The sequence below is a fragment of the Uloborus diversus genome, chromosome 10 (genome assembly GCF_026930045.1).
Source record: "Uloborus diversus isolate 005 chromosome 10, Udiv.v.3.1, whole genome shotgun sequence".
Lineage (NCBI taxonomy): Eukaryota > Metazoa > Arthropoda > Arachnida > Araneae > Uloboridae > Uloborus > Uloborus diversus.
The window spans coordinates 108164218-108190746 of NC_072740.1; the positions used below are offsets into that span (position 1 = coordinate 108164218).

The following is a 26529-nucleotide window of genomic DNA, read 5'->3' on the forward strand; positions in this document are numbered from 1 at the left end:
ACAACACAGCTTTTATATCTAAGTAATTCTTAAAAGTAATTCTTCTAAGAAATTAAAAATAGTATAAAAGAAAATAAGTTCAGAAATGCAAAATTCGCTTCTCAGAGTATGTATGATGAAATTATACTCGAAACAGTATTCATATATCACTCATAAAAAGTAATCTTCTTTTTATCTAACTATTGACGATAAATAAACAGTCAGACTTATTTCAATGAACACTCAATTTTTGCATTCTAGTAGTGCAAAATGAAATATTGATCAAATTAACACACAGATAAGAGTAATTAAAAAGGTACTAGACACGTAATTGTAGAAAATACATTTAATTACGAAAACGTGAGGTACAAAGGGCAACATTCCAGATTTCAAAACAGCTCTTATTTTCTTATGTTAAATAAAGAAAGACATTAGATGTTAAAAGTAAAATGCAATATATACATATGGGTCACCTAAAATGATACGTTGAGCATCGCTAAAACATTTGACAACATGTGAAAGTTTCACATTGTGTGGAATTGTGATAAAAACTACAATAATTTTCTAGCTTAATGAAATTTAACATAAACAATTTTGTTACACATAAAATAAACAGTTAAATGAACTTAATTTTTTTTTCTTGACGCTGAAAGTGTGTTGCAAATGTCAGTTTGGTCATTGCCACTTTCATTATTTTGCAAATGATGGGTTAAATTCCTCCCCAGAACTTCGACACATTCATTTTTTTAAAATAAATTTTAAGTAACGGTATTTAATTTTGTTCGAATGGGATAGATTTCAACAGAACAGCTTCTGACACACACCATTACTGCCATAAGAGAGCAAGAATGGTCTGTACAAAACGCAAAGGACATTATGATCACTAAGCACTTCCAACGCTGCAAAAATCATTTTTAGGGAAACCAGGTGTTACTGTTTTGTGATTCTTGATGAACTGCAGATGAACACTCTATGAGTTATTAAAAAGCAATTCCTACCTGTGTATAAGCCTGTGTTCTATATGAGATGTTTCGTCCTTGCCTCAAGCTAAAAAATAAATGTATAACCGGAAGTCGCTAATTCCCCTCAATGTTACCATTTCTAAGAAAAAATCTTAATTCACTCTACAAGCCTGGCACACCAAATTTTCTGTTATCTCGACGCTTGCAGTCAAGTTCGTCGATAATTTAGGATCTGTTACCAATTATTCAGGATAAGATTTTCGATTGCATATTGCAGCTGGAAAGTTTACTAGAGTTTTATTTCATAATTGCACATTGCAAACATCGTTTTAAGAATAAACTAGATCGTATCTTCAGTTTTTGATTTCAGATGCATGAAATTTGATTAAATTTATTTCAGTTATTGTATCACACAGCAAACTTATGGGGATTTTTCAAAATGATATAGCATGTAAGCAGGCAACAATGAACTTTCATTTTCAATATTAAGAATTTTGAATTCCTTCTTGCTAAATTATTTCGCAAGAACAGTTAAATATTCTGGCTATTATGTACATTAAAAAAAAAAAAAAAAGAACATTACTGTATCTGAATGATAGGTTTTAAATGATTTCGAGGAAAATCCACGAAGAATTTATAAAAGATTATAACAAACTTAACGGTAAATATGTCGTCCCCCGCTTTTTTAGTTTTTTTTAAATGGTTATTGTGTCAAAACGAATCGTTAATTATTGAGAGGGTGATATAATTAAACAACTTCTTAGCCATAAAAGCTGTTTTTTTAAATATATTGTATAATAGTTTCCCATTGTAAATGCATTAAAATTTCGATTGTAAGAAACCACCCTCCGGAATTTTTAGCGAATGGGAGAAATTTCAGCATAAAAAGGTTTATTCGGCCTCTAAGAAAGGGGTGAGTGGACGGAAGGGAGGGAACGAAGGTATTTCAGTGGAGAAAGGGAGAGCCGGTGGGAGTGGGAAGGGGTTAGCATAATTAACCTGGATACGCGTTTCCCCCCCCCCCTCCCTCCTTACTTTCAACTTCCTTCCTTCTCATTCGTACCTTTATTCCACCTACGATATATTTCTATTACAATAATGAACATAATAAAGTTTTCCTGCCATTTTTTTACGTTAGGGAGCGTAGGAACGAGGTGCGTTCTGGCTTTAAGCGCTTAATTAGTAATTTAAGCCAATTTTTGAAATAGAGTTGTGAGCTTAATATTTAACAAAAATGCAGGTTGTAGGTACTCATTTTGTTCAGTATTTTGTGCTCTACAAGAAACCTGCATGTATTTTTGGTCGTTTTAAGAGCCATTTTTGAGATATTTTAACACTAATGAAAAAACAGGTGTTTTTTGGCACTAATTTGGACGCTGTGGCGAAAGCTCACTTAGTAGAAGGGGGAAAACTTAGTATGGTCATTACAGACCCATACGGCATAAATTAAAACAATTTCCAGCTTTCCACCAATTACTTCCGTATTCGACCTTTTTTCACTCCCCAACCACTGGCCTACCCCCCCAAAAGGGACAAAAGATCCCCCTTTTGAGCATCCGAATGCAACCAAAAAGGAAGGTGCACAACTAGACCCCACTAGAAGTCTATGTACCAAATTTCAACTTTCTAGGACATTCCGTTCTTGAGTTATGCGACATACATACACACGTACACACATACGCACATACATACGTACATACAGACGTCACGAGAAAACTGGTTGTAATTCACTCGGGGATCGTCAAAATGGAGATTTCGGGTGTCTGTACGTTCCTGGGCACATACCCACGTGTGGTTGGGTTATAAAAAATTCAATATTCATCTGGGGGTGAGCAAAATGGAAATTAAGGCCGATTTTTTGGGTGAATTTCTTTTCGCGAATACAATACTTCCTTTTTTGTAAAAGGAAGTAAAAATAATAATAATGTAGAAATGCATTGAATGTTGCGAATTATTTGTGACTAAAACTATCTAGTTTCAATCCAGATATCAAAGTCATTCTGAAAATTGTTCTTGTACAATATAGTTATATCTGTGGTGTGACATAAGGGGAGAAGCGGATTAACGTGTCCAGAACTCTTTTTTCAACTCACTTTCAGTCCTAATACGATATATTATTTACATTTAAGGACAGTTATGAACAGCCCCCCCCCCCCCCACGCACCACAGAAAGTTTTGGCTGTGCAAGTAATGTACAGTAGTTAGTGGGCCTCAATCGCGTTTTCTACGAAACTGGTGGGCCGCACAATCAAAAAGGTTGGGAACCGCTGTGTTAGTGGGATGGTAAAATGTTATGTATAAAAGTAATTCTATTACAAGCTAGAAATTATGTTTTATGACATGCCAGTTATTTCATTATCTGTTTCTGTAACAGGTGGTAAAATGGAAATAAAGCATTTTTGAAATAAAGAACTAATTAATAAAACTTCTTCAAGCACAAGTTTCTGCATTAGTTCTGACAAAATTTGTTTAGTTTCTTCCATTTGCTTTGACACTTATTAGGTCTGTTTTAATGGAAAGAAATATGCATTTTCATATCACTTAAGTGAAAACACAGATATTAGCTGCAATAAAAGAGCTTCTGTTAAATTTGAATTCTTAAATGCTTATACATAATTTTAATCATAAACTTGGGATTCCAAAAAAAAAAAAACACTGTTGCTGCTATCTGTAAGCATGGAGAGTGAGAAAAATATTCGTTTAGGATCTTAAATTACTTTTACTCAATTCTGTTCTTCTGTAGTGTTTTTTTTTTTTCCATTGTCATTTGCTTGCTATTTTTTAAAATTAAAATCATAGTTTTCTTTCATACTTTGGTTTTTAAACTTTAATTACAGAATAAGAAGAGGTTATCCATTTGAGGCTGAAGTTATTTGTGAAATCCTTCCTGCATTTCTTATGGAATTCTTTCCTGTTCAAGAAATTCTAAATAAAATAATTACTGAATTTCTATCTAGTCAACAACCACACCCACAGTTCATGGCCAAAGTGATTTTTGAGGTAATATGTTGTAATTTTTATTTGGTTTCCTAGAGGTTCCAGAAACAATATTTGTGTGTGTGTGTCTGTGTTCTAGCAAGGGCAGTCACACTGGTGAGATGATGAAACATTTGCACTTCAAAGTTTAAAATAATAATAATAATAATAATAATATCAAAAAACTAATAATAGTAACTTTTCATTATGTAAAATTTAGAAATTTTATCTCTAGTATTTTATTAACCAGTCATCTGTTACAAGGAAAATTTTTATGTATCCATTCTTTTTCTGACATTGGTTGATCACAGTTTGAAAGCAGACTTCTCCATCTTTCTGGTACATATTTGTTTACAGTTTAAATTTAAGTTCACTGTGCTTTCAACCTTGCAGTGATTTTTTTATTTGAGGGGTGATAAATGGAGGATTTTTAGTGCAGAACCAGCAGTTATTTAGCTCATCTTCATTAAACTATCAAAAGTTTTCAAACTATTAAATTAACATAACAGTTAACATCATTGCATTTTTTTCCCAAAACTAAAATACTAGACTGCATGCACCAAAATTCTAAGTGAAACAGGGCAGAAAGAAAAAAAAATCTATTATTATTAGCAATCGGGACCCTTTGGGTGGAGAAAAAAATGCAGTTTCATCACAATTAAAAATTTGATTTTATCATCTAAAATGCCTAGGTGATTGTTCTCCTTTAAATACTCATGAACAGTCTTGATTTACCTAGACTTTTTGTGGTTGCTTTTGAATGTAACAGGGTGAGGTTTTCAGTTATCCTATAAGCGACTGAAGGGTTCTGTTTAAGAAAATCACGATATCATGATTTCCAAGGCCTTTCATCAGTAAAAGAATTTTTTCTTCCTAATTTCTTTAAGAGCAGCTGCACACTGTCTAAAAATTCTTCTTTTAATATTGAAAGCCCTGCTTTAGATGATGATGCTATCCAGGGTACCAGTATTTTCTCGTCCTTTGAAAGCACTGGGTCTGGACCTGTCTAGACCCATGGTCAAAACTAGGGGTTTTAAACCTAGAAGTTTTAAACCTATGGTTAAAACTAGGTTTAAAACCTTGTTATGCTATGATAAACCACTCTCACCTTGTTCAAAAGTGCAACTTGTGGGAATCCATTTTTCTTTGTTGCAGAGGTAACACTCATACCACCATTACTAGTTGCATCTAATAAGGCAGTTTTGTATCTGTTCTTCAGTGTAACAGAAACCCCTGGCAGGGGGGGGGGCATTTTGAACTGAATATAAAAAAACATGTATTTTCACTATTCTGAGCTTCAAAAAAAAAAAATATGGCATGAGTAACAGACACCCTTTTGAACCAGTTATAGATGTCACGTTGTTCCGTTTTCAGTATTAAACCTGTAGGCATGATCAAATCAATGAAAAACCTCTTCTAAAGTGAAAAAAATGGAAAGAATGAAAAAGGCTTCAGGGACCAATAACAGACATGGGTGCCTCTTACAAGAAAAACAAGTTTTTAGGGGATGAGTAACAGACATATATAAAACAAGCATTAGAAGTAATTGTACATGAGAAACAATGTTAAAACCAAAAAGAACATAATTCAAACATTACAAAATATGTTCAGCATGCCCTCATATTGAAATTTTGCAATGGAAAATGATGATTGAAAACACTTGCCTCCTTAACCTAACCAACTAACTGCAGCATGAAATACCAGCTGACCTCATGGTGGCTGTTCATAACTTTCCACCACTGCACTATAAATACTAACTGCCTCATGATATTCACTCTGATAACACTGGATAACTGCATCATATTCATGGGTCACAGCAACGTCAGTTTTATCTGCCTAAAAGGCTTATTACAGTGAAGCACCAAATATACGTTTCACTTTTATATGTTTTTATCATTTATACGTTTTTTAAATTGGTCCCTGCAAAGTCTAATACACATTAACCTATCCCTATTATACGTTTTTTCGTTTGTACGCTTTTTTCATACTGTCCCTTCAAAAATGTATAAAAGGTGCTTCACTGTATTTAAATCCAAACTTATGACTGTCTGTTACTGGTGAACTTACTCTAATTATAACAATTTTAAATACTACAATTTTTCTATCAACTTTTTTTAATTATAATTTTTTCTCTTCAGCATTAGTTAATAGTTTATTTTGCAAAGCACTGCTTTATTGTGCTCCATTTTAATTAATTTTCAAGAAAATAACATGTCAAAATTTTTTTTAAGTTCTGTAAGCCTGTTGATAAAATTATATTCTATTGTTAACTATATATGAAAGTTCAAATATTTAGTTAATAGATTGTTGCACTTTTAGTTTAGCATCAACTTTCTTACTAGCCATTTAATGAAGGGCTTTTATCTTTTTCTAAATTATAAGGCAATACTAACGCTCAATGATGAAAGTAGGGTGCGAATAGAATTATTGTCTCTTGAGATGTTTGCAACATGATAGATGTGCTGATAAAAAAAAATAAAACAAATAAATAAAAAGAATAAATTAAAAAATAACACTGCTTTAGGTGCTCAAAAAATAATTTTAAAAAATCAAGACATTTTGTTTTCTAAAAATATGAAAATGGTAACAAAAAAATTTAAAAAGTGTAAAATGTATGTTGTAATTGTTTGCATAAACAATGAATATAGTAACTGAATAACAAAAAAAAAAGTTTGAAACCGAGTACTCCTTTACATGTTTTGGGGCAGAGATGGAATGAAAGACACACAATATATGCAAGTAACCATATCATAACTTCCTACTTTAAAAAATATGCCTTAATTCGATATATTTTTTTAAAAATTAGTGATTTAACCTTTTTTAATTCAATATTATGATTATTAACTTATACAGTAAAACAATACAGGTTTTTATTCCAAAATTCAAGCTTTGTGCTCATTTTTACGTAGCATATAGTCTCTACCCAGATTTAATTTAAACAATTCTAAAGAAACCCTCATGTTGCTTGGTGCTTTACTTTCTTCTGTAATAAGTATGAAAGAAGAGTAATTAGGAGTACAGTGATCTCTCGCTTGTACGCGACCTCCGTTATACACGTTTTTCAGTTATGCACGATTTTCTCACAGACCCGGCCAGTGATATAGGAAAACAATGTTACCTCTTGTTCATTTATACACGAAACCTAAAACGCACATTTCACTTATGCACGATAATTTTTTTTCAAGCTTTAGTTAAATCACGTATATTTACGCTTTCTTTATCAGAAGATTTGTACACTTCTTGTTCTCTCTCTTGGAATGCATTCACACCCTCTTTATTTTATGGTTCGGATACTTCAAAGAACGCGTTCTTTTTTGCACAAGTGTGCAATTGGGGGTGGAATTAGTCTTGTAATTGACATCGAGAGGGGAGAACGGGTTACATACGAGAAGGTTAACGTCATTAAAAGTCGTGGTCAAGTGGTAAGCACTGACGTAGCGTATCCAGGATCTTTTACATCCTCGTAGACTATAGCTCTGATCACGTGACATTTTTTAGGTTTTTGGGGAATTCGCTTGCGTACTGTACAGTGCATAAAAAATGTCAAAATGTACAATTTCAAATTTTTCCTTTTAATTAAATTACAAAGCATAAACAGAAATTATGTGCATATTTATTCATTAGTATTAGTAGTGAGCTATTAGTATTACTATATCAGATGTGAACTTATTGCTTTTAATTGGACTTTTGGGTTTTTCACTTATGTGCGAATCTCACTTGTGCGCGAAAATTTCGTTGTCCCCTTTGGTTGCGTATAAGTGAGAGGTAACTGTATTTCTTTTTTTTTTCTGCTATGATTCTAAAACACTATTTCTGAAAGAAATCACAAACTGCAAATGTACATTTGCTCACAAATGTTCTGTATTTCTTTTTTTTTTCTGCTATGATTCTAAAACACTATTTCTGAAAGAAATCACAAACTGCAAATGTACATTTGCTCACAAATGTTAAAGAATAAATGCAGAATTTTAAACATTGAGTTTTTCTCATCAATTTAATTAATAGTTGTAAAAAAGTTTAATAAATAAATGCAATGAGTAACAAGCATGGTTTTCTTCACTTTCTTCTTAACAATTGTTTTCTAGAAACACTTGAAAAATACTGCTAACATAAACCTAATGAAAAATCAAATTCGCTGAAAAAACATACAAAAGAGTATGTACTGTTTAATCTTGTTAAAATGAAAGAATGTCTCATAATATGGTTATCTTTAATGTATGAAATTTAGTAAATCAACAAACTAATGCTTTGGTCTAAAATTTGACATATCGTCACCTCAGAGCAACAGTAAGCTATCGTAGAGTTATTTCTGGGATTAGATGTCTTAAGTGTTGCTCTGAGAGGACGATATATAATAGTATCACAGATTTGAGGCATATACAAAGTTACTTAATCAAACTCTCAAAGCATAGTTAAACTTTTTCTCCATTGGTAATGTAGTGATTCATATTTAAAATATAGTTTCAGCTATTCTTTTATTTTTTTCCAGGTTTTTCAGTATCTTCATAAACAATCACAAGAAGAAATCATCCATGAATGGGTTTTGTTATCATTATCAAATTTTATGCAGAGATCTCCTCTATGTATGGCAATATGGAGCTTGAATTGTTTCTTCATAAGTGCGACTAAAAATTACTGGTTCAAAGCTTTGTATCCTTTAGTCAAGATATTTTATGTATTCATAAATTATGTATACATTTATCAGTATAAACCTTAACTGAAGTATTAGATTCCCTTATGTGCAAAACAGAATGGGGAAAATGGAGGAACAAGATAAAATATTATTCTGTACTGCTGGTGTAAATTTTAGGAATCAGGTATAAGCTTTTAAATATTGGATCAATTAAATATGTGTTTAATGAACTGTAAATCTGTGTGTATGTTATATGACACATGTGCAGTTGAATTATGACTTAAAAAAAAAGAAAATAGCCTGTAGTTGAAATCAATGAACTTTTCTTACTTAATCAGACAACAACAATTATTTTGTTCAATTGCAAAAAAATATTTCCGCACCAGTGATGATGAAAATTCTTAAGCTTTAGTATTTTAGCACATTCAAAATATATTAGTTGAAATAAACTTCAGATTTGAATAGTTATGTTTTGCCTTTCTGGCACAATTCTGCCGTTAATCCTCCTACCCCTCTTATGGAAAAGATACTTGTCTGCAATATATCAATTAGAGATTGGTCCATACAAATTGAAAGTAGTTTATGGCTTCAGAGTAATGGATTTTAAGTAGCTTGTTACTGAAAGCATACATGAGTTTTTAAAACTTGAAATTCTCAATGTTCCTATAAGCTCTAGAATTGTTTCTTTTGTTCAAAATCTGAATATTTTCCATCTGTTCCACTGTGCAGTCCTGAAACCGTAGAGACCATCAATCGCTCTGCCAAGAATCCACCATGCTACACTCGGAAGATGGAATCTTAACTTTCTTCTCTGTGTTATCACTAAATTATGCATATTTTATGCATTGTTTCTCCAAAGCTGATCAACATATTTTATTAGACATTTTATGATGAACAAAACTATTCCAGTATTGATTCTACTTTTGTAGTTTCTGCAGGCTATAGCATTGTAGATTTAGTAAATTAAACTTGAACTGAGTTAGTGCTAGAAGTTTTTTCAGACATACAATAGTTTTTTAGCAACCAGGACACAAAAGTTCATGAATTGCAACTGGACATTTAAAAAAAAATGCAATTTTTTTAAAAAAAAATCATAACTTTAATGTACACACTATAATACTACTTCTTACACTAACCTGATTTATATGAAATATTTTGTCATTTTGTAAGTCGGAAAATTTGAGCAGTAGTAAGATGAATTGGGCACATTTCACAGGAACATTGAGTGTTGTGTTCTATTTTATTAACCTACAGAACAAAACTGCTCCTGATGCCTGTTCATGAGCAAAAAGCTTCTGACATGTTTCTCTGAAGTGTCTAACAAATAGTTAGACATAAGGAATATAAGTATGAAAATCTGTAACTTAATTTTTGCATTATTTCAGTTCATTTTTTTTTGTAATTTGTAGAAAAGTTTTTTAAGAATATCAGTGTCTTAGAACTGAATTATTTTTTAGGAGTTGCTTCCACTACCGCTACTTTTATTAATAGTTATATAAATCGCTTGGCAACTTTTATGCTACATATAGTATATATTTTCAAATGATGAATATGTTTTTACACTAAGATTTAAATAAAACAAATAGTAAATATTATTTACTTGGTAACAAACTTGATATATGCTTGAAATGAAAATTATCATTTCCTAGCTAAGGATACAAAAAGATTGTGCAATGAAAAAAATGTATGTCTTCTTTCGCTTGAATATGGAGAAGTACGCTTACATAATGTTATAGAATTGCTGCATTTCAGTAGCAAACTTTAAATCCTTATATTGGTTTTTCATATGACTTGATGCTTTTTAAGTAGTACAAAGCACACATAAAAAATGTAAAGTTTTTCTTTGTTGAGAGAGGAATTTTAAATCGAGGAATAACAAATCACTAATTATTATAATACAGCAAGAATAGAAATATTTGCTTCTTTCCAAAGGAACTCTGTGTGGCAAAAAGCATTGTATCATGAGACAAACGTTACATTTTGTGAAGGTTTCTTCATCAAAATAACTAATTCATCCATTTTTGAAATAAAAAAAAAATTTATATGTAAGATATGTATTTTTTTTCTTTTTTTTTTCTCACAATCCTATGGTTTTGCTAGTCCTCTGTCTCCAACATGCAGGGTATCCGTTTTAACCTGCAAGACCTTTATTTTCACACCCGTTAGTCCTAGATGTATACTTCCAATTGCAAAAATGTTCAAAATCAGATGCAGGGTTAAGATATTGAAAGTTTGAAGTAAAAAATAAAAATAAGTCTTAAAATACAAAATTTAACTTTTTATACGGGCTCCAGGTCCCCTAATTTATATTTAGGGAAATAATCTCCATTGAAAAATAATTCCTACTCAAAAAGTTTGAAATTAGTACGACCAATATTCACCGAGATATGAAACGCAGCGTTTTGTGATTTACACCACTTCTCACTTGCTGTCAATAACACCTTTTGAGGGGAAATATAGCGGTTCAGAGCCAGTTTTTATAAGAAGCACGAAGAAATGGGGTGTTCGGATATATGCCTTTTTTGATTTCGCTCAAATTTTTATGGTGGATTCTTTTAAAGATTTTAGAAGACCCCTATTTTTTCTTTTCCTCTAAAAACATTTTCAGGGACCTGGAAAAATTTGTGAAGTGGAGCCCGATGTAGAGGTTTTTCCAAATCGTTGTTTTTAAAAATGCAATTATTTCTGTGTATTAAGCATCAGCCAAAAATATTCTTGTGTTCATAATGTGACATTTAGTACCTAAATTGAAATATATTGAAATTTTGTGACTGACCTTCAGTGCAGCCTTTCAGGGGTCGCCAAACTTTGTCGAAAAAAATGAAAAAGTGCCATGTTTGAGGCCCTCTGGTTCCCTGCATTCAGACTCATCCATGGTTTTTGTATTTAATTTGTGTAAGAATATATATATAAATCATTCAATACCCTCATTAGTTGCATGGCTCACCCTCTGCACTGACAAAAAATGGAAGTTTTTGTATTGAAAAATGCTAAAAAGTGCAGTTTTCATGAGCCTTTATCTCAGTGCACTGCGGATCAGTGTGGAACTGGATGCCTGCATTTCAAACTAGAGTATGTGTATTTTCACAAACAAGTGACAGAACTATGGGCAAATTCTTTACAAGAACACAATATGTATTTCAAAACAGTAAAATGAACTATTCAGCTTTCAATTCAGTCAACGTACCGGGTTTTAACTTTCCTCCAGGGACTTCCAGATACTATTTAAAAAACTTGTATGATCAAAAACTTACCATAAAAGAGTTATAGACTTTCAAATAGATAGATTATACTTACTAGCATACATAATGTGATAACTAGAAACAAAGTGAAAGAAAAACATCAAAATATGATAAAAAATGCACTTTTTAGAGTCCTGTATCTCAGTGCACTGAGGGTTAGTATAGAACTTGATGCCTACATTTCAAACTAGAGTGTATGTCTTTTCGTAAATAAGTGACATAACTATGGGAAATGGTTATGCAGACTCATAAAATGCACTTCAAGATGAGGAAATTGCATAAGAGTTAACGACGCATTCAGTTAGTTGTACTCCAGCTACAAGGCTTTGTCTTGCATCTTTTTTGCTGTCCCACTAGTCAGTTAGGCAACTATAACCTTGCTTTATAATGTCAGTAGCATTGCTTTTATCGTAAGTGATAAAATATTCCTTAGTAATTGTTTGCTATCATGGTAGTTTAGTGCACAGAAAATAATTAACGACAATAATAAACGAATGTCAATATATTATAACGTAAAGTACAAACGAAAAAAAGCTATCTTAATTAAAATAATTAAAAATATATCTAAAACACCTTCAAAAAAGTGTTACAAAGAACTTACGTTTTTACCGTAATACTAACCTTTTTTTTTCACTTTGCTTCTAGTTATCATAGTACAAAGTATGCGAGTAAGCATAATCTGTCTATTTGCAAGTCTATAACTCTTATGGTAAAATTTTGATCATACTAGTTTTTTTAAATAATATCTGGAAGTCCCTGGAGGAAAGTTTAAACTCAAATTTGTTAATTCATTTTACTGGGGGGAGAGGGGTTTGAAATACGCATTGTGTTCTTGAAAAGAATTTGCCCATAGTTCTGTCACTTGATTGTGAAAATACACATACTCTAGTTTGAAATGCAAGCAGTAAGTTCTATACTGACCCTCAGTGCAGTGAGATACAGGCCCCTAAAAAGGACTTTTTGTCATATTTTAATGACAAAACTGCTTTTTTTTTTTGCTGCAGTGAGCATTAACCGTGCATTTAATGAGCCCATTTAATAATTTATATATATCACTACACAAATTGTTCGCAAAACCTGTGGTTGAACCTCAGTGCATGGAAATCAGGATGCCTCAAACATGACACATTTTCACTTTCTTCAGCACAGTTTAACCACCCCTGCCATGGTCCACTGAAGGTCAGCCATAAAATATAAGATATATTTCATTTGAGGCACTAAATATCATGTTGTAATCACAAAGATTACTTTTGCTGATGCTCAATGCGCAAAGATAATTGAATATTAAAAAATTTCGATTTGAGAAAAATCCTAAGTTGGGACCAACTTTCCAAATTTTTGTGGGTTGCAAAAAATTTTTTTGGAAGAAAAGAAAAAAATGTCTTCTAAAATCATTCAAAGAAACCACTGTCAAATTTTTAGCGAAATAAAAAATGACATGTATCTGACCTGCCTGACTCTTATAAAAGCAAGTGTTTAAAATTATATCTGCGCATAGGGTAAGATTTTCAAATTGTTCGAGGTTTTATAACGTGTTTTTGTGTATCACGGCATTACATTTACATTTAGTTTTGAATAGAAATGAAAAATAAAAATACTTTTTCTTACTTTGACGACCTTTCATTCTTCTAAAAGGGCAATAAGTTCCAATCTCATCTTCTATATGGTCCCTTTAAACTTCAAACTGGAATCTCTCCTTAAGTTTTGGTCGCACAAATGTCAAGTTTTTTGCTTCAGGGGCATTCCACGGTATTTTTGACATTATGTAGAGTCCGTAACGTGACCTTTTTTGCCATAACTTTTTAATTTACCGTTTGATTTGCAAATTATTTTAATTTGAGCTGGTGTGTTGGTAGGAAAAGATCAAAATAAAATAATATTCTAATCAAACAGTAAATTAAAAAGTTATGGCAAAAAAGGTCACGTTACGGACTCTACATAAATGTCAAAAATACCGTGGAATGCCCTTTTAGTAAGTTTTCAATGGAGATTATTTCTCTAAAAAATTAGGTGTAGGACCTTGGGCCGTGTAAAAAGTTAAATTTTGTATATTTTGACTCATTTTTATTTTTGCTTCTCACTCAATACCTTAACTCTGCATCTGATTTTGAACATTTTTGCAATTGGAAGTCATCTAGGACTAATGGTTGAGAAAATAAAGGTCTTGCAGGTTAAAACTGAACACCCTGTATATTTTTGTATCATGTAAAGTGTCAACAGACATAAATTAAGTTTTTATCTAACTTATTGAAATAACTTTTTGATAAAAAGACAAATTCATATTAGTATAAACTTTTAAGTGTTAATTCTAAGCACAATGTCAACAGGAGGAGTTCCTGGCACATGGTTAGTTCTAGAAACATGAAATTATGAATGTCATCCGGAAAGTAGCACCTGTTAGCGCTGCATGAAATGCTGATGATGCGAGTAGCCGCCGGGCAAGATCAGACCGCTTCAGTGGCTTGCTGCCTTCTTTGTGCCATGTTGCGTGACACTAGATTGCCTGTGTTGTTTCTGTGTTTGTTTATAATGTTTAAAAAAAATCAGAATGATGCCAGTTGGGAAGTGAGGGTTGTGATCAAATTTATCTATGCAAGAAACATTCAACCTTGATATTCATTGTCATTCTCCTTCATGACAATGCCAGACCTCATGCAGCTGGAATAACAACTTTTGCACTTGACCCCTTCAGAATTTCATCTCTTTACAAAGCTTAAAGACTTTTTGGCAGGAAAAAGATTTGGAAGAACTCAAAGAAGGCACAAGTACGTATCTCAAGCTGTATCCTCAGCTGGCAGCAGAGGAAGGAAGCTGGAATACAAAAACTTGTCACACCTTATTAAATGTTTAGATTTGTTAATATTTACTTCTGTGTCTTTGTTTCACAAATGGGTACTACTTTCCGGATTATCTCGTCATTAGGTTACAGTTTAAGATGGAAATCTCATTAAGGTAAATATTATTCCTGAGATCTTAACACTGATGAGCTTTTGTTGTGCAAGTATTTTAAAAGTAAAACAGCTTAACCTATTCCACAAAGATAGAATTTTGTCTTAATTTTCTTCTTTTTGTTTACTACATTATAATAAGATTGTGCATTTCTAATCACTTTTTTTTATATCCAGCTGCAAAATGATGAACAGAAACAAGCATATTATAATATGGTACAGACTGTTGCTAAGCCAGGAACACCATATGCAGATCTTTTAAGGTGTCTACAAACATAAAGATTTTTTATTAAAGACTTTGTCAGTATGTGTGAATGAAAACTGAATGCATTTGAAATTTGAGAGCCATTTCCTACGTAGGAGAAATTATTCTCCATTGTTAATATTTTAAGCACATGAATTTCATTCCTAATTTTTAAAATAATGTTAGTTTATTTTTCTGTTACGTTCATACAATATTTAATACTGTTTTAACTATTTTCATTTCAAATATTTAATATTTATATTTTTGATGGAAGAAATGGGGGAACTTAAATGAAATATTGTTTTATAGAGAGATACTATTTTTATGTAGCATATTTATATTTACGTATGTTTAAGCATTTGCTTGGAAAAAAAAGTAATATATATACCTTAAATAGATGTGCTTTAAGTCATGTTAATTTATTTCACAAATCTTGGAATTTGTAAAACATTGAATGGTTTTAGATGTTAATTGTAAATCAAATCTGTATGTATATAATAAAAAACCAAAGCTGTTTTTTAATTTTTTAAAATAAATTCCTGATGTAAAATTTGAATAAATACCTATGACAGTGTTTTAAAAGACTATTTATAAATGACAAAAAAGGGAACATTTGTTTTATTACAACACAATTCCTTGCATGAAACCAGACTCTTTGCATGCTGCTGCAGTGAAATCCTGTTACACAACAAACCTCAAGGGGTGCAAACTGTTCATTGTAATGAGATTCAAGCAATGAAATGGAAATACAATTAGGACTGAAAATTTATTTCATTGAAGCAGAAGTTTTGTTTTATTGTTATTAGTTATAACATTATTTCACTGTGTCAATCAAATTTAAATGGAGAAAACTTTCTATAAAGGGTAATTACAACTTACATTTTTGTCAAAAAATTATTGTGTTAAGAAAATATAACGAATTTTGTGAGCCAAGGATTTGAATCAAGTATTCAATACATTTAAATACTTACCAGCAACTACTGAACAACAACCAACTATTAATCAATTACTTTAATATACATTATATATATCCATATATATAATCATACAGTTATGTACAGTACAAAAAATTTATATCAAAGTTTTGAAATAAAAACTTTCGTATCACACTCCTAGATGTCATAATTCAGAATAGCTTCGTTTACTCAGTCGAGGTCCTTTCTTTAAGTTTAGTTTCTTCTTTGTTTGTTTCTGTGGAATTTTATCAGGTTGGGAAACCTTCAAAAAGAATTGAAATTTTGTTGTTTAAACAAAAATGTATGGCAATACATGTCTTTAAGAACTTACAGCAATTATTCTATAGCTTATACAATGCTTATAATAATTAAGGATATAGTACTTCTTATGTGAGAATGTTTAGCAATTGAATGAAATGGTTTAACCAAGCCCCAATCCACAAAGTTTGAGCTCAGTTCACAAAGGTTAATGAGTTGCAGAACCTCAATTAAAGGTAACCACGCCATGAGGATTTTTTAGGTGCAAAGTTAAAGTATGATTTTTCACAACATTAAAAATTGAAAGTCATGATAGAAGTGGTATAAAAGGGTGAATTATTCGTGAATCGTAACTTTGGTTTTTGGCCGTGACATAAAAAAAGACATACATTAAAACAACACACGAAAATCATATAGTGATATAGTTTAATATAAATCTGCAAATGCACAATTTTGAGCGTTAACCCTAGTTTCAATGTATGTAAACCAAAAAAAGTTTTGGAATTTATGCATCAAACATTTAAAAAACATGGTAGAGCAAACATTGTTACAAGTACATCATCTTTAAGTTTCACAGGATTTTACATGCAAAAAAAAAATAACAGATAAATTTAGGATAGCTAAGAAAAGTTGGGAAAAAAATGAAAGGGAAGGGGTACTCACGAATTTACCCGTCTGTTGTTGAAAAAGAACCAGGATGCCAAAGAGGTCCTACATATTCGGAAAAAAACTCCAAGAGAAGAGACGAACATGACTTTTTCCCGCTCAACGAGACAGGTTACAATAATGAGATATCTCGCCAAGAGTGAGCCAAAACAGGAATTGGAATGGAAGAAAAGCGACTAACACCATAAGCATATCGCCAAGTTAGCCTTTTTAAAGCAAAACACAAAACTCGCAATTTAGGCAATACCGAAAGTACTGGGAAAGAAGGGTTCCTTACTCGCAAAATTGCCAGAAGGGCTAGCTCCCAAAATTCTTAGAAAATAGACAATAACCTTGCAACGATGGAACAGATAGAAAATACATGTGCATTTTCGACTAATGGAAGTACATTTCAACGGCAGAGTGAAAAATTGGAAAGGAATGAGAAAGAAAAAAAAACAAACGACATACAAATACATCTACACATAATTATGAAAATAAATCATTTCAAAAAACCCAAATCTAATTGCAGTGAATACATAAATTTAACAATGTCATTTGTGAAATAGAATATTCACATGATAGAAAGAATTTGAACTAAAAGGAAATTACTAGAGTATAATATAGGGTCTGGTGGGGTAAAGTGGTCATAAAATCGTAGGTTTTCAACTTAGGTGGATAATAAATGCATCAAATTCTTTAAACTCTTCAACTTTTTTTGTTGTTATTTTACATTGCATTATTAAAGAACACGGTACATTGAATTTTAGGAAGAAAAATATTGATTTTAGTAGTTTTATAGAACTTTCTTTTCCCTATGTTTTTATGACCACTTTACCCCATGGGGTGGGGGAAAGTGGTCATAGCATGGGGTAAAGTGGTCATAGTTAAAAATAGTAGCAAAACCATTATAAAGGACCCTTATACTTGTATATTTCAGTTGTTTTTATAATTACAAGTATATTCACGAGTACTTGCGTGTGTACAAGAATATATACGTGTCGTGTTATACACGAGTAAACACGTTCCTATATGAGTAGATACATGTATACATCAGATACATGCATGCACGTGCCTACTCAAGTATATACGTGTATGTACGAGTATATAAGCATGTATACTTGATTACCTACGGGATGTATACGTGTCTACATGAGTACATACGTGTCAAATGTATATACGCGTCACGTATATGTACGTGTCACGTGTATATACGAGTATATACGCGTATAAACGAACATCATATGCGCGCATGCACTTGTATCTCGAGAAAATACGTGCATACTTGAGTATATATGTGTATAGTAGACGTATATACACATATATAAGTGTACATGCATGCATATACGGGTATAAACGAGTTAATTCATGGGTACATCCAGTGCGTCTTTGTACGTGTCTACTTACGTATATATAATATGGAAGCACGAGTATATACACATGTACACGTGTACACACGATTATATACCTGTATAGACGTATATTCGTACATTAACGTGTATACACCAGTACATGTATCTATCCCGTGAGATGGAACCTAAGGCCTACGGCTAAGAGGTGGGGTGTGTGCGGAGAAAAGTACATGTATCTATACACGAGAATATACGCTTATATACATGTCGGCCTACAGAGTGAATCTAAGCTCTTGGGCAAAAATCAAAGGGGTGTGAGAGGGTAGGATAGAAAGATAAGAGGAAGAAAGATACGAAGCGAGAATCATAAGGAAGTTATAATCACTGACGGGCTACATGCACACAAAGCCAGGAGGGAAAGCACGGCACAAATTTGTTGCACAAAGATGATTTTACCTAACATTTTAGTTTTTAAGAAATATTTAGAGCAGTTGTTGAAAGTTACGGTCCGTAGTAGCTCTAATACACGCACAGCAACAAAGGCGCAGCGGCTGATGAAAGTTTTTCAAAAGTCTCGTTATTGCAACAGAGAGGGATCTGCGAATGCGACGCATGTATTACAGCTAAAGGCCGTAAATTTCATCAATCGCTTTAAAAACTTTCTTAAGTCCTAAAATATTGTGTAAAATTGTATTTGTGTAATATATATATATATATATATATATATATACATATATATATATACATATATATACATATATATATATACATATATATATATATATATATATATATATATATATAGAAATTTGTGACTTTTTTTGCATCCATCAATTTATCACTTTGCGTGCATGTAGCGCGTCAGCATTGTGTTTGTGACCATATGTTCCTTATTAACTCTTGCTTCTTCTCCTCTCCTCTAACATCTTTTATTCATTTGCCCAAGAATGTAAACTCAACCTGTACACTTTTATATCATATGCTTGTATGTAAGTGTCTACTCGAGTACGTACGCGTATGTACGTGTCTACCTGAGTATATAAGTGTTCTTATATATACGAGTATAAGCGAGTATATACGTGTATAGTAGAATGTATAGCTGTGTGGATAAAAAATACTTGCAGATACCCATATATATATTTATTGGCGCATTTATGTGAATACGTCTATGTACATGTCTACACGAGTATATATGCGTATATATACGCATATACTCGTATATTTAACCCCGTTGACTGTAAAAACAATACACATTGAGTAAAATTAATATTTAATTTGTATCTGCCTTATACCTAAAGATTAAGTGACATTAGAAGAACAATATTCGTTAAGCCTAATATTATGACCACTTTACCCCATCTTACTTAAATTGTTCTAAAAAATTATCTAAAATAGATTAAGCTAACTGCTAATGAGTAAGAGTTCTTGAGAAATGTAGGAAGCTTCCTGTACAGTCAATCTGTTCCTAATTCTAACAAACAAAATTTCCCAAGGATGTTAAAATAGGTGTTTAGATTTTAAAATTTTTCATTTTCACGCAAAATATTTTTTTTTAACCAAATAAAATTTTTACAGTTGTAAAATTTTGTATTCAAAATGTAGTTTCTAACTGCTTCACTCTAAAATAAAAGTTTCACATTCATTCGAACGTTTATTTCCAAGCTATAGCCATTTATTTGACGTATGACCACTTTACCCCATTGACCACTTTCCCCCACCAGACCCTATAGAGTTTCAGATATCAAAATAAAGACACATAGTCCCCCATTTTTTTTTTCAATGAGATGAAAAATAATTTCATTTCTTCAACATTTTGCATTAAAAAAAAAATCACTTGTTAGTAGTTGTTACTGGATCTAAATTCATTGTTTAAGAATTAATGTAATTTTTTTAAAAAATGTCGTTTCTATTCTTGAGTTAATCAGTGTCAAGTACTACAATATACACTCTGTCACAAAAAAATATTTGCACCTAGAAGAATTAGAGCCACAATCATGAAACTCGGCACAAATGCAGTTTGGTTGCCGATATGCTAATGAATAAAATTTCAGCGCCAATGAAACAAGGCTAGGCATGCTATGAGAATGTGAATTGCACAGGTGGGAGATTTTAAAAGCATGAGTACTTGTGCCGCAGGGCTATTCAATCGAATCTGTTGACCTTGGTAGACTGTATTGTGACTTAAGATGCCTATAAAACGTAACCGGCAGCAGTACGAACAGCTGACGAAGTTTGATAGGGGCCGTATAATAGACCTCAGAGAAGCAGAATGATCAAACAGGAGTATCGGCCGCCACCTCGGTCGGAGTGATATGGTAGTTGCTCGGTGTTGGCAACAGTGGATTACGGAAGGGAGCGTCTACCGTCGGGGAGGGTCAGGGTGTCCCAGGAGCACAAATAAACGCAAGGATCGCGCAATCAGAAGAGTGGCCACCTCGGCACCAACAACGTTGCTAGCATCGATTCAACGCCACTTACCTAATTTAAGGCATCCGGTGGTATCAAGGGAAACCATTAGGAGACAACTGGCCAAAGTTGGCTTAAGGAGCCGACGTCCATTAAGACACTTGCCACTCACCCCACATCACAGGCAGTGTCAACTGAATTTTTGCCAACCCCGGGCAGCATGGAGTACAACAGACTGGAAGCGTGTGATCTTAAGCGATGAATCCCAATTCAGTCTCTGTGCTCACGATCACCGTACACTTGGATGGAGGCGCACTGGCAAACGCTCCGATTCGGCATTTGTTGTTGAGCGGCATACAGCTATTTCACAAGGTGTGACAGTGTGGAGAGCAATTTCTTGGGACACACGATCACCTCTAGTTGTTCTCTGAGGCACTTTGACAGCTCGCAGATACGAGAACAGAACTTTAACGCTGATTGTTCTGCCCATGCTATCAAGTCCCCTGGGCGCCATTTATCAGCAGGACAATGCTCGTCCATATACTGCACGACTCTCTCAACATTGTCTTCAGGGATATGATGTACTCCCATGGCCTGACAGGTCACCAGACCTTTCGCCAATAGAACATGTCTGGGACGTGCTGGGAAGGTAACTGCAGCCATCCCTGGATACAGGGGAATTAACGACGCAGTTGAAAAGATTACGGCATGATCTTCCGCAGGGGGTCATAAGTGACCTAATTGATTCGATGCCACGACGTGTTTCAGCTTGTACAGCTGCCAGAGGTGGCTTTACTACTCACTGATTTGTAACCTTTTGCATGCTGTAACTGCTTAATAAAATTATCTTTTATTCTGAACTTTTAATCATCTTATATCCTTATACACTACATGCCTGCCAAATTTCGTGAGTGTAGCTCAATTTCTTCTGGGTGCATATATTTTTTTACGACATAGTGTATATACTAGTTACCAATGGGGGTTGGTGTATGCTGCTTTTAGGGGTGTTCTTGAGAGGTCCCCTCCCATTTGCCCCCTGCTATGACCAGTAGCGTAGCTACACTTTCTGCCGCCCAGGGCGGTTCCTCAATTTGCCGCCCTTTTAATGGGAAATAGTTAATACATTAAAGAGCCAGAAATATTTTAATAAGATTTTAATAAAGAAGAAAATACACTTATCTTTTTTCCTTCGTATTTTTTCTGCAGGAGAAAAAAAAAAGGAATTCAGATCCCCACCGAAATATTCCAAAACTTAAGTCAAAATTTGGAATTTTAAGCAATTTTGAGTGACGCTTATAGAAAAGAAGCTTGGAGCTCCCTCCAGTTTTTTTTTTTTTCAAAATTAAAATCAGTTTTATGTTTTTTTTTTTTTTTTTGGTGACATTAGGGAGTCGGGACTTCTCAAGCAAATTTTTTCGAAATTAAAATGTTAAACAAGCAATTTTAGGCTATTTTTGGATATGTGAAGATACTGGGGAAGGTTCGGGGGCGCTGTACAGAAAGCTTTTCAACTAAACTAAAAAATACGAACTGTAAGCTGTATCTAGTGATGTAAGGGCCTCCCCTAACTCCAACAAAGCCTGGGTTTTCCTCCCGAAATATTTTAAAACTTGAAATCAATTCTAGTCTATCTTTGATGGCGTTAAAGAGAATAGGGAATGTTTGGAAGCTCTCTGGAATTTTCCGATGCCGAAGTTTCAAAAACGCAATTGTAGGCTATCTTTGACGGCATCGGTTCCCAAATGTTTCCAAAAGTAAAATGGTTTTCCCGTCTCCCCTTTGAAACTTTTTGAAAATGACGTCCCAAAACGCGATTTTAGCCGTTTGGCGAACAAAGTTGTGAGAGAGAGTTCGGAGGGTTGTATTCCACCCAAAATCTTTTTTCGAAACTTGCTCATTTTAAACTCTTCATCACCGAAAAAAAAAAAAGGTTTGTGGTCTTTCCTCAGAAATTTCTAAAAAAGAAAATTGGAGTCAACTGTGTGATGACGTTAGATGATTTTGTGCACATTTGGGCTCCCTACCTTAGAATTTTTCTGAAATGTTACTTTCAACTACTTTATGATATTTTTGGAGACATTGGATGAGATGGAGGATTTTGAAGTTTGAAGTTGATGTCTTAAATAAACATATTAGACTATAGTTTATCACGTTACAGGAAGCGTCAGAGCTTGACCGGCCTCAGGAATTTGTTGGTATTAAAGTTTTAAAACTCAATATTAGGCTAAAAGATGAGACGGGACGGGAAGGGATGGGGTGATGTGGGCGTTATCCTTTGGAAATGTTCCGAGACTCAAGGCCTAAAACTGCACTTTTGGGCTGTTTGGTGACGTTAAGGGATAGGAAAGTTGGTTGCTCTTCCCAAAGAATGTGACATTTTTTGATGGTTTAAGAACGCAATTTTAAGCTGTTTTCGGTGGGTCAAAACTTGCTGACCTTAAAACACATTTTAAAGCTTTCTTTGGCAACGTTAGACAGCTAGAAAGGCGGTTGGTTGAAAATGGAGCCCTCCAAAACGCTATTTTAGGCTATGTTTGGCCAAGTTAAGGGAGAAAGGTATGATAACTGCTCTCCTCTGGAAATTTTTCAAAATTAAAATCCTGAAAATACATTTTAAGCTTTGTTACAATAGGAAGGAGCTTAAAGGTCGGGGAAAGTTTCCTAATTTAAAGTTTGAGAAACTCTTATTCAGGGTCAATTTGGTTTCTCAGAGGGAGTTATAACTCCCTTTTGGATTCGTGATTGAGCGAACCACTTAATATTGAAGAACTCAGAAGTTCCTAACCAGGGTACGAGCACGATTCACCCCCCTCCCCCCTTCCCTACATCGGGTACTGCTATATTACCAAATTTGGATGATTTTATTTTTCACTGATAGAGGATGATAAGATAAAGAGACCCTTTACATTCAATTCACCACACTGGTTCATGAGAAGAAAATGTAGTGCATCAAAAATCATTACTTTTGATGTATATGTGAAAGGCTTTGCCTAGAGAAAATTTTACTGATTAAAAACCTTTCTTTAAAATGAATGACTAAATGAGTTTCGCATTGAAACTCATTTAACTCATTTGTTTAAAGGATTTTGCTGATATAAAACAGAAACACGAGTTGTGAATAAGCGTTTTTATAAAATGAGCATAAAATTCATTCTGTCTTAGTGAAAATTTTGTAATCAATGACTAATCAAAGCAATTGTTAAAATAGATAATACTATCTTGAAAATGAGCAAGAAATAGCCCACCATTTGAGACCTTTCTCCTTTTACTCTTTTTGTTACTTTTCTCTAGAAAAAAGTGATGTTTTTTTTAAAAACAAGGTGGTTCCAAGGAACTTTCTTAAAATCAAGTGGTAATTTCATCATATAACGAAACGTTATGAAGTGTATTGTTTCTTTCGCAATAGTGAACCTTAACAATAACAAGGAAAAAAACATGGTCCCTTGACTTTAGACTACCACCTCCCTCAGTCTGTAGCTTCAGACGAAGGAAGAGAAAAAAATAAACAATAGTGCTGAGATGTCCACAAGAAAAACACATGTTTTGTATTAGAGTAATTAAATTATCATAGTCGTACCAAAACCTTACAATTCGAAGACATTTTTTTTTTGCGTACAGTTATAGATCAAAAGCATGATTTCCTTATTGGAAAAACGCGTTAAATTTTTTTGCATCAAAAGTGTGAAATTGCCCCCCCCCCCCCCAAAAAGTGCCGCCCGGGGTGGACCGCCCCCTCCGCCCCTCCCTAGCTACGCCACTGGCTATGACCCACCCAGTATACTGGTGGCCAGACTCTATCCCGAGGTAGGCATCATTGGGGTAGAGCAAGCCCTCTCTTTTACCTGGTCTCATTTAAAAAACTCAATAATTAAATTTATAACATTTAACTTAAAGCGTAGTATTTAAAAATTATCAAAATCACGGGTTAGGCCGATGTAAAAGAAAAATCCGTCGGCAAAGCCAGAAGAAAACGTGTTGCCTGATTGACAAAATTCCCAAAACGATAAGTAAAAATAATTAAAATTAAGCAATTTAAATCTTAAAGCGAAAAGTCGGTCATTGGAGCGTTGTCTGCAAACTCAAATAGTTTCTTTTTTTTTTTTTAAACGCGCACCTGCCGTTTTATATCGCCCATCAACAAGTTCTAAATAAGTGAAGTACCACTATTTAATTAGCATAGTAGCTAAAACATCATCAGAAATTTTTTTAATGTGTCAGTTTTGTATGTAACAGACGCTATTGTCGCACATTATTATATTTAAAAATCCTTACAAATTTTAAAATAGTAAGGACTTTTTTTTGGTTCAATAAAAACAATAGAGTTTATAAGATATGAATATGTGGCATTTGCGAATACAAAAAATCATCTTAACCAGGATGAAACTAAATTCTGATTTCTTTTTCATAGAGGATCTTCATTTGGGTTGTTGAAAATGGGTATTGGCTGTGGTTTCACGTTGTTGATATTTCAAAAATACTAGAATAAATTTACTTAAAATTTAATACAAAATATACAGAATTACAAGATTTATGGTTTGACTCCTTTGCATCTGCTAAAAATATTGGGCCTCATTTGAAGAAAGCTTGATTAAAAGAAACTAGCATGTTGCAACAAAGTGTATTCTGCACCTAAGAGACAACTAAACATTCAATATTCCAAATTACAGCTGAAACATACAATCCAGTTGGGTACATCTATTTGTTGCCAGAATTGAAATTCTGTTACATAAACAATGGTTCAGTGGTTGGATTGTGAATAAAAAAATTTTCAAGAAAATGATTTGTGAAATCAGCAATTTGAAAAATGTGCCAAGTCCTACAAACTATTTTCAAAATTGTAAGTTGAAAAAAAAAAAAAAAAAAAAAAAATTGGCACATTAGCCTACTTCCGGTCCCATAACAAAAATGATGTGTTCAAAAGAAGTTTCATAAGCTTAAAAAGTAGAGTTCCTCTCTTAAGCTTTATGTGAGCCTTAGGTTGGCTCTTGTTAGTTGGAGGAAGGCTCTGTAAGGATCTATCAGCATTATTCAGTGGTGTTTGCCAAAAAAAAAACCTTTGGTCTGATTCCAACATTGTTATTTATTGAATAAAATATTCCTGCACCTCTTGGAGTCAGCAACACTGCCCATGGTAATTAAAATTCTTCTGATAGCTTTACTAGAGGACTTTCAGCTCAAGATTTTGACCAAGATAATATTTGGTGATCTGGTCCAATCTAGCTGAAGGATTATTAATAAATAAAAGAGCCTGAGGATAAACTTAAAATTTAGCAGCTAGACTGAAGAATAACTGTTTAGAAATTTTGTTTACTAAATTCTAAGGAATTGCTTAATTCACCTATGAAATCAAAAATGGAAAAAAATCAGTTTTAACTGAAAACAAAGGCAATTATTTCTTTGATCAATCATTACATTCATAATTGCAGATATTTCTCAAAACTTGAAGGTGTATTGCTTGTGGTTCATGTAAAGCAGAAAATTAGTGAAGTACAGATGCAGTATTAAAAACAAAAACTAAATCATATGAAAGAAAAAGACAACTATAAAAAAATCTCTAGCTTGTCTGTAGTTAATTTTTGAGAACTCATATTACAATTCATAAAGCTAAATCTACTAATGCTCCCATGATTAACCCAATAAATTTTATAAAACACAAAGATAAAAAGAGCTCACAGCAAATGAAAACATTTAACTGTCACGTGGAGCAGTCAGGGCCGAGGAGAGGCCATGTCAGTCTAGTCAAAAACTAGGGCCCTCCTCCCACCAATGTCTAAACATAACATCTAAATCAGTATTTCAGGGAATTAATTTCATGCATTCTGATTATTTGTAGAGCTTTTCAGAAGATTTCTCTTATGCTTGTCTTTACAGTAAAAAACAAGAACAAAAAATAATGCTGCAAGCTCTCAAGATTCTGAAAAGTTTCAC

At 33.1% G+C, this 26529-nt stretch overlaps 2 protein-coding genes across 2 annotated transcripts in view; one reads left to right on the forward strand and one right to left on the reverse strand.

The window, feature by feature from the left end:
- LOC129231246 (huntingtin-like) overlaps positions 1-15053 on the forward strand; it is a 231271-nt gene extending 216218 nt beyond the window's left edge. Inside the window, exons 54-57 of the mRNA XM_054865524.1 lie at positions 3779-3941; positions 8407-8567; positions 8647-8734; positions 14918-15053. Of these exons, the coding sequence (XP_054721499.1) occupies positions 3779-3941; positions 8407-8567; positions 8647-8734; positions 14918-15019 (514 nt within the window). The 3' untranslated portion in view covers positions 15020-15053. The remainder of the gene's footprint in view (positions 1-3778; positions 3942-8406; positions 8568-8646; positions 8735-14917) is intronic.
- Positions 15054-16078: 1025 nt separating this feature from the next.
- Positions 16079-26529, reverse strand: part of LOC129231247 (coiled-coil domain-containing protein 134-like) — a 41891-nt gene continuing 31440 nt past the window's right edge. Inside the window, exon 7 of the mRNA XM_054865525.1 lies at positions 16079-16202. Coding sequence (XP_054721500.1) covers positions 16104-16202 — 99 coding nt within the window. The 3' untranslated portion in view covers positions 16079-16103. The remainder of the gene's footprint in view (positions 16203-26529) is intronic.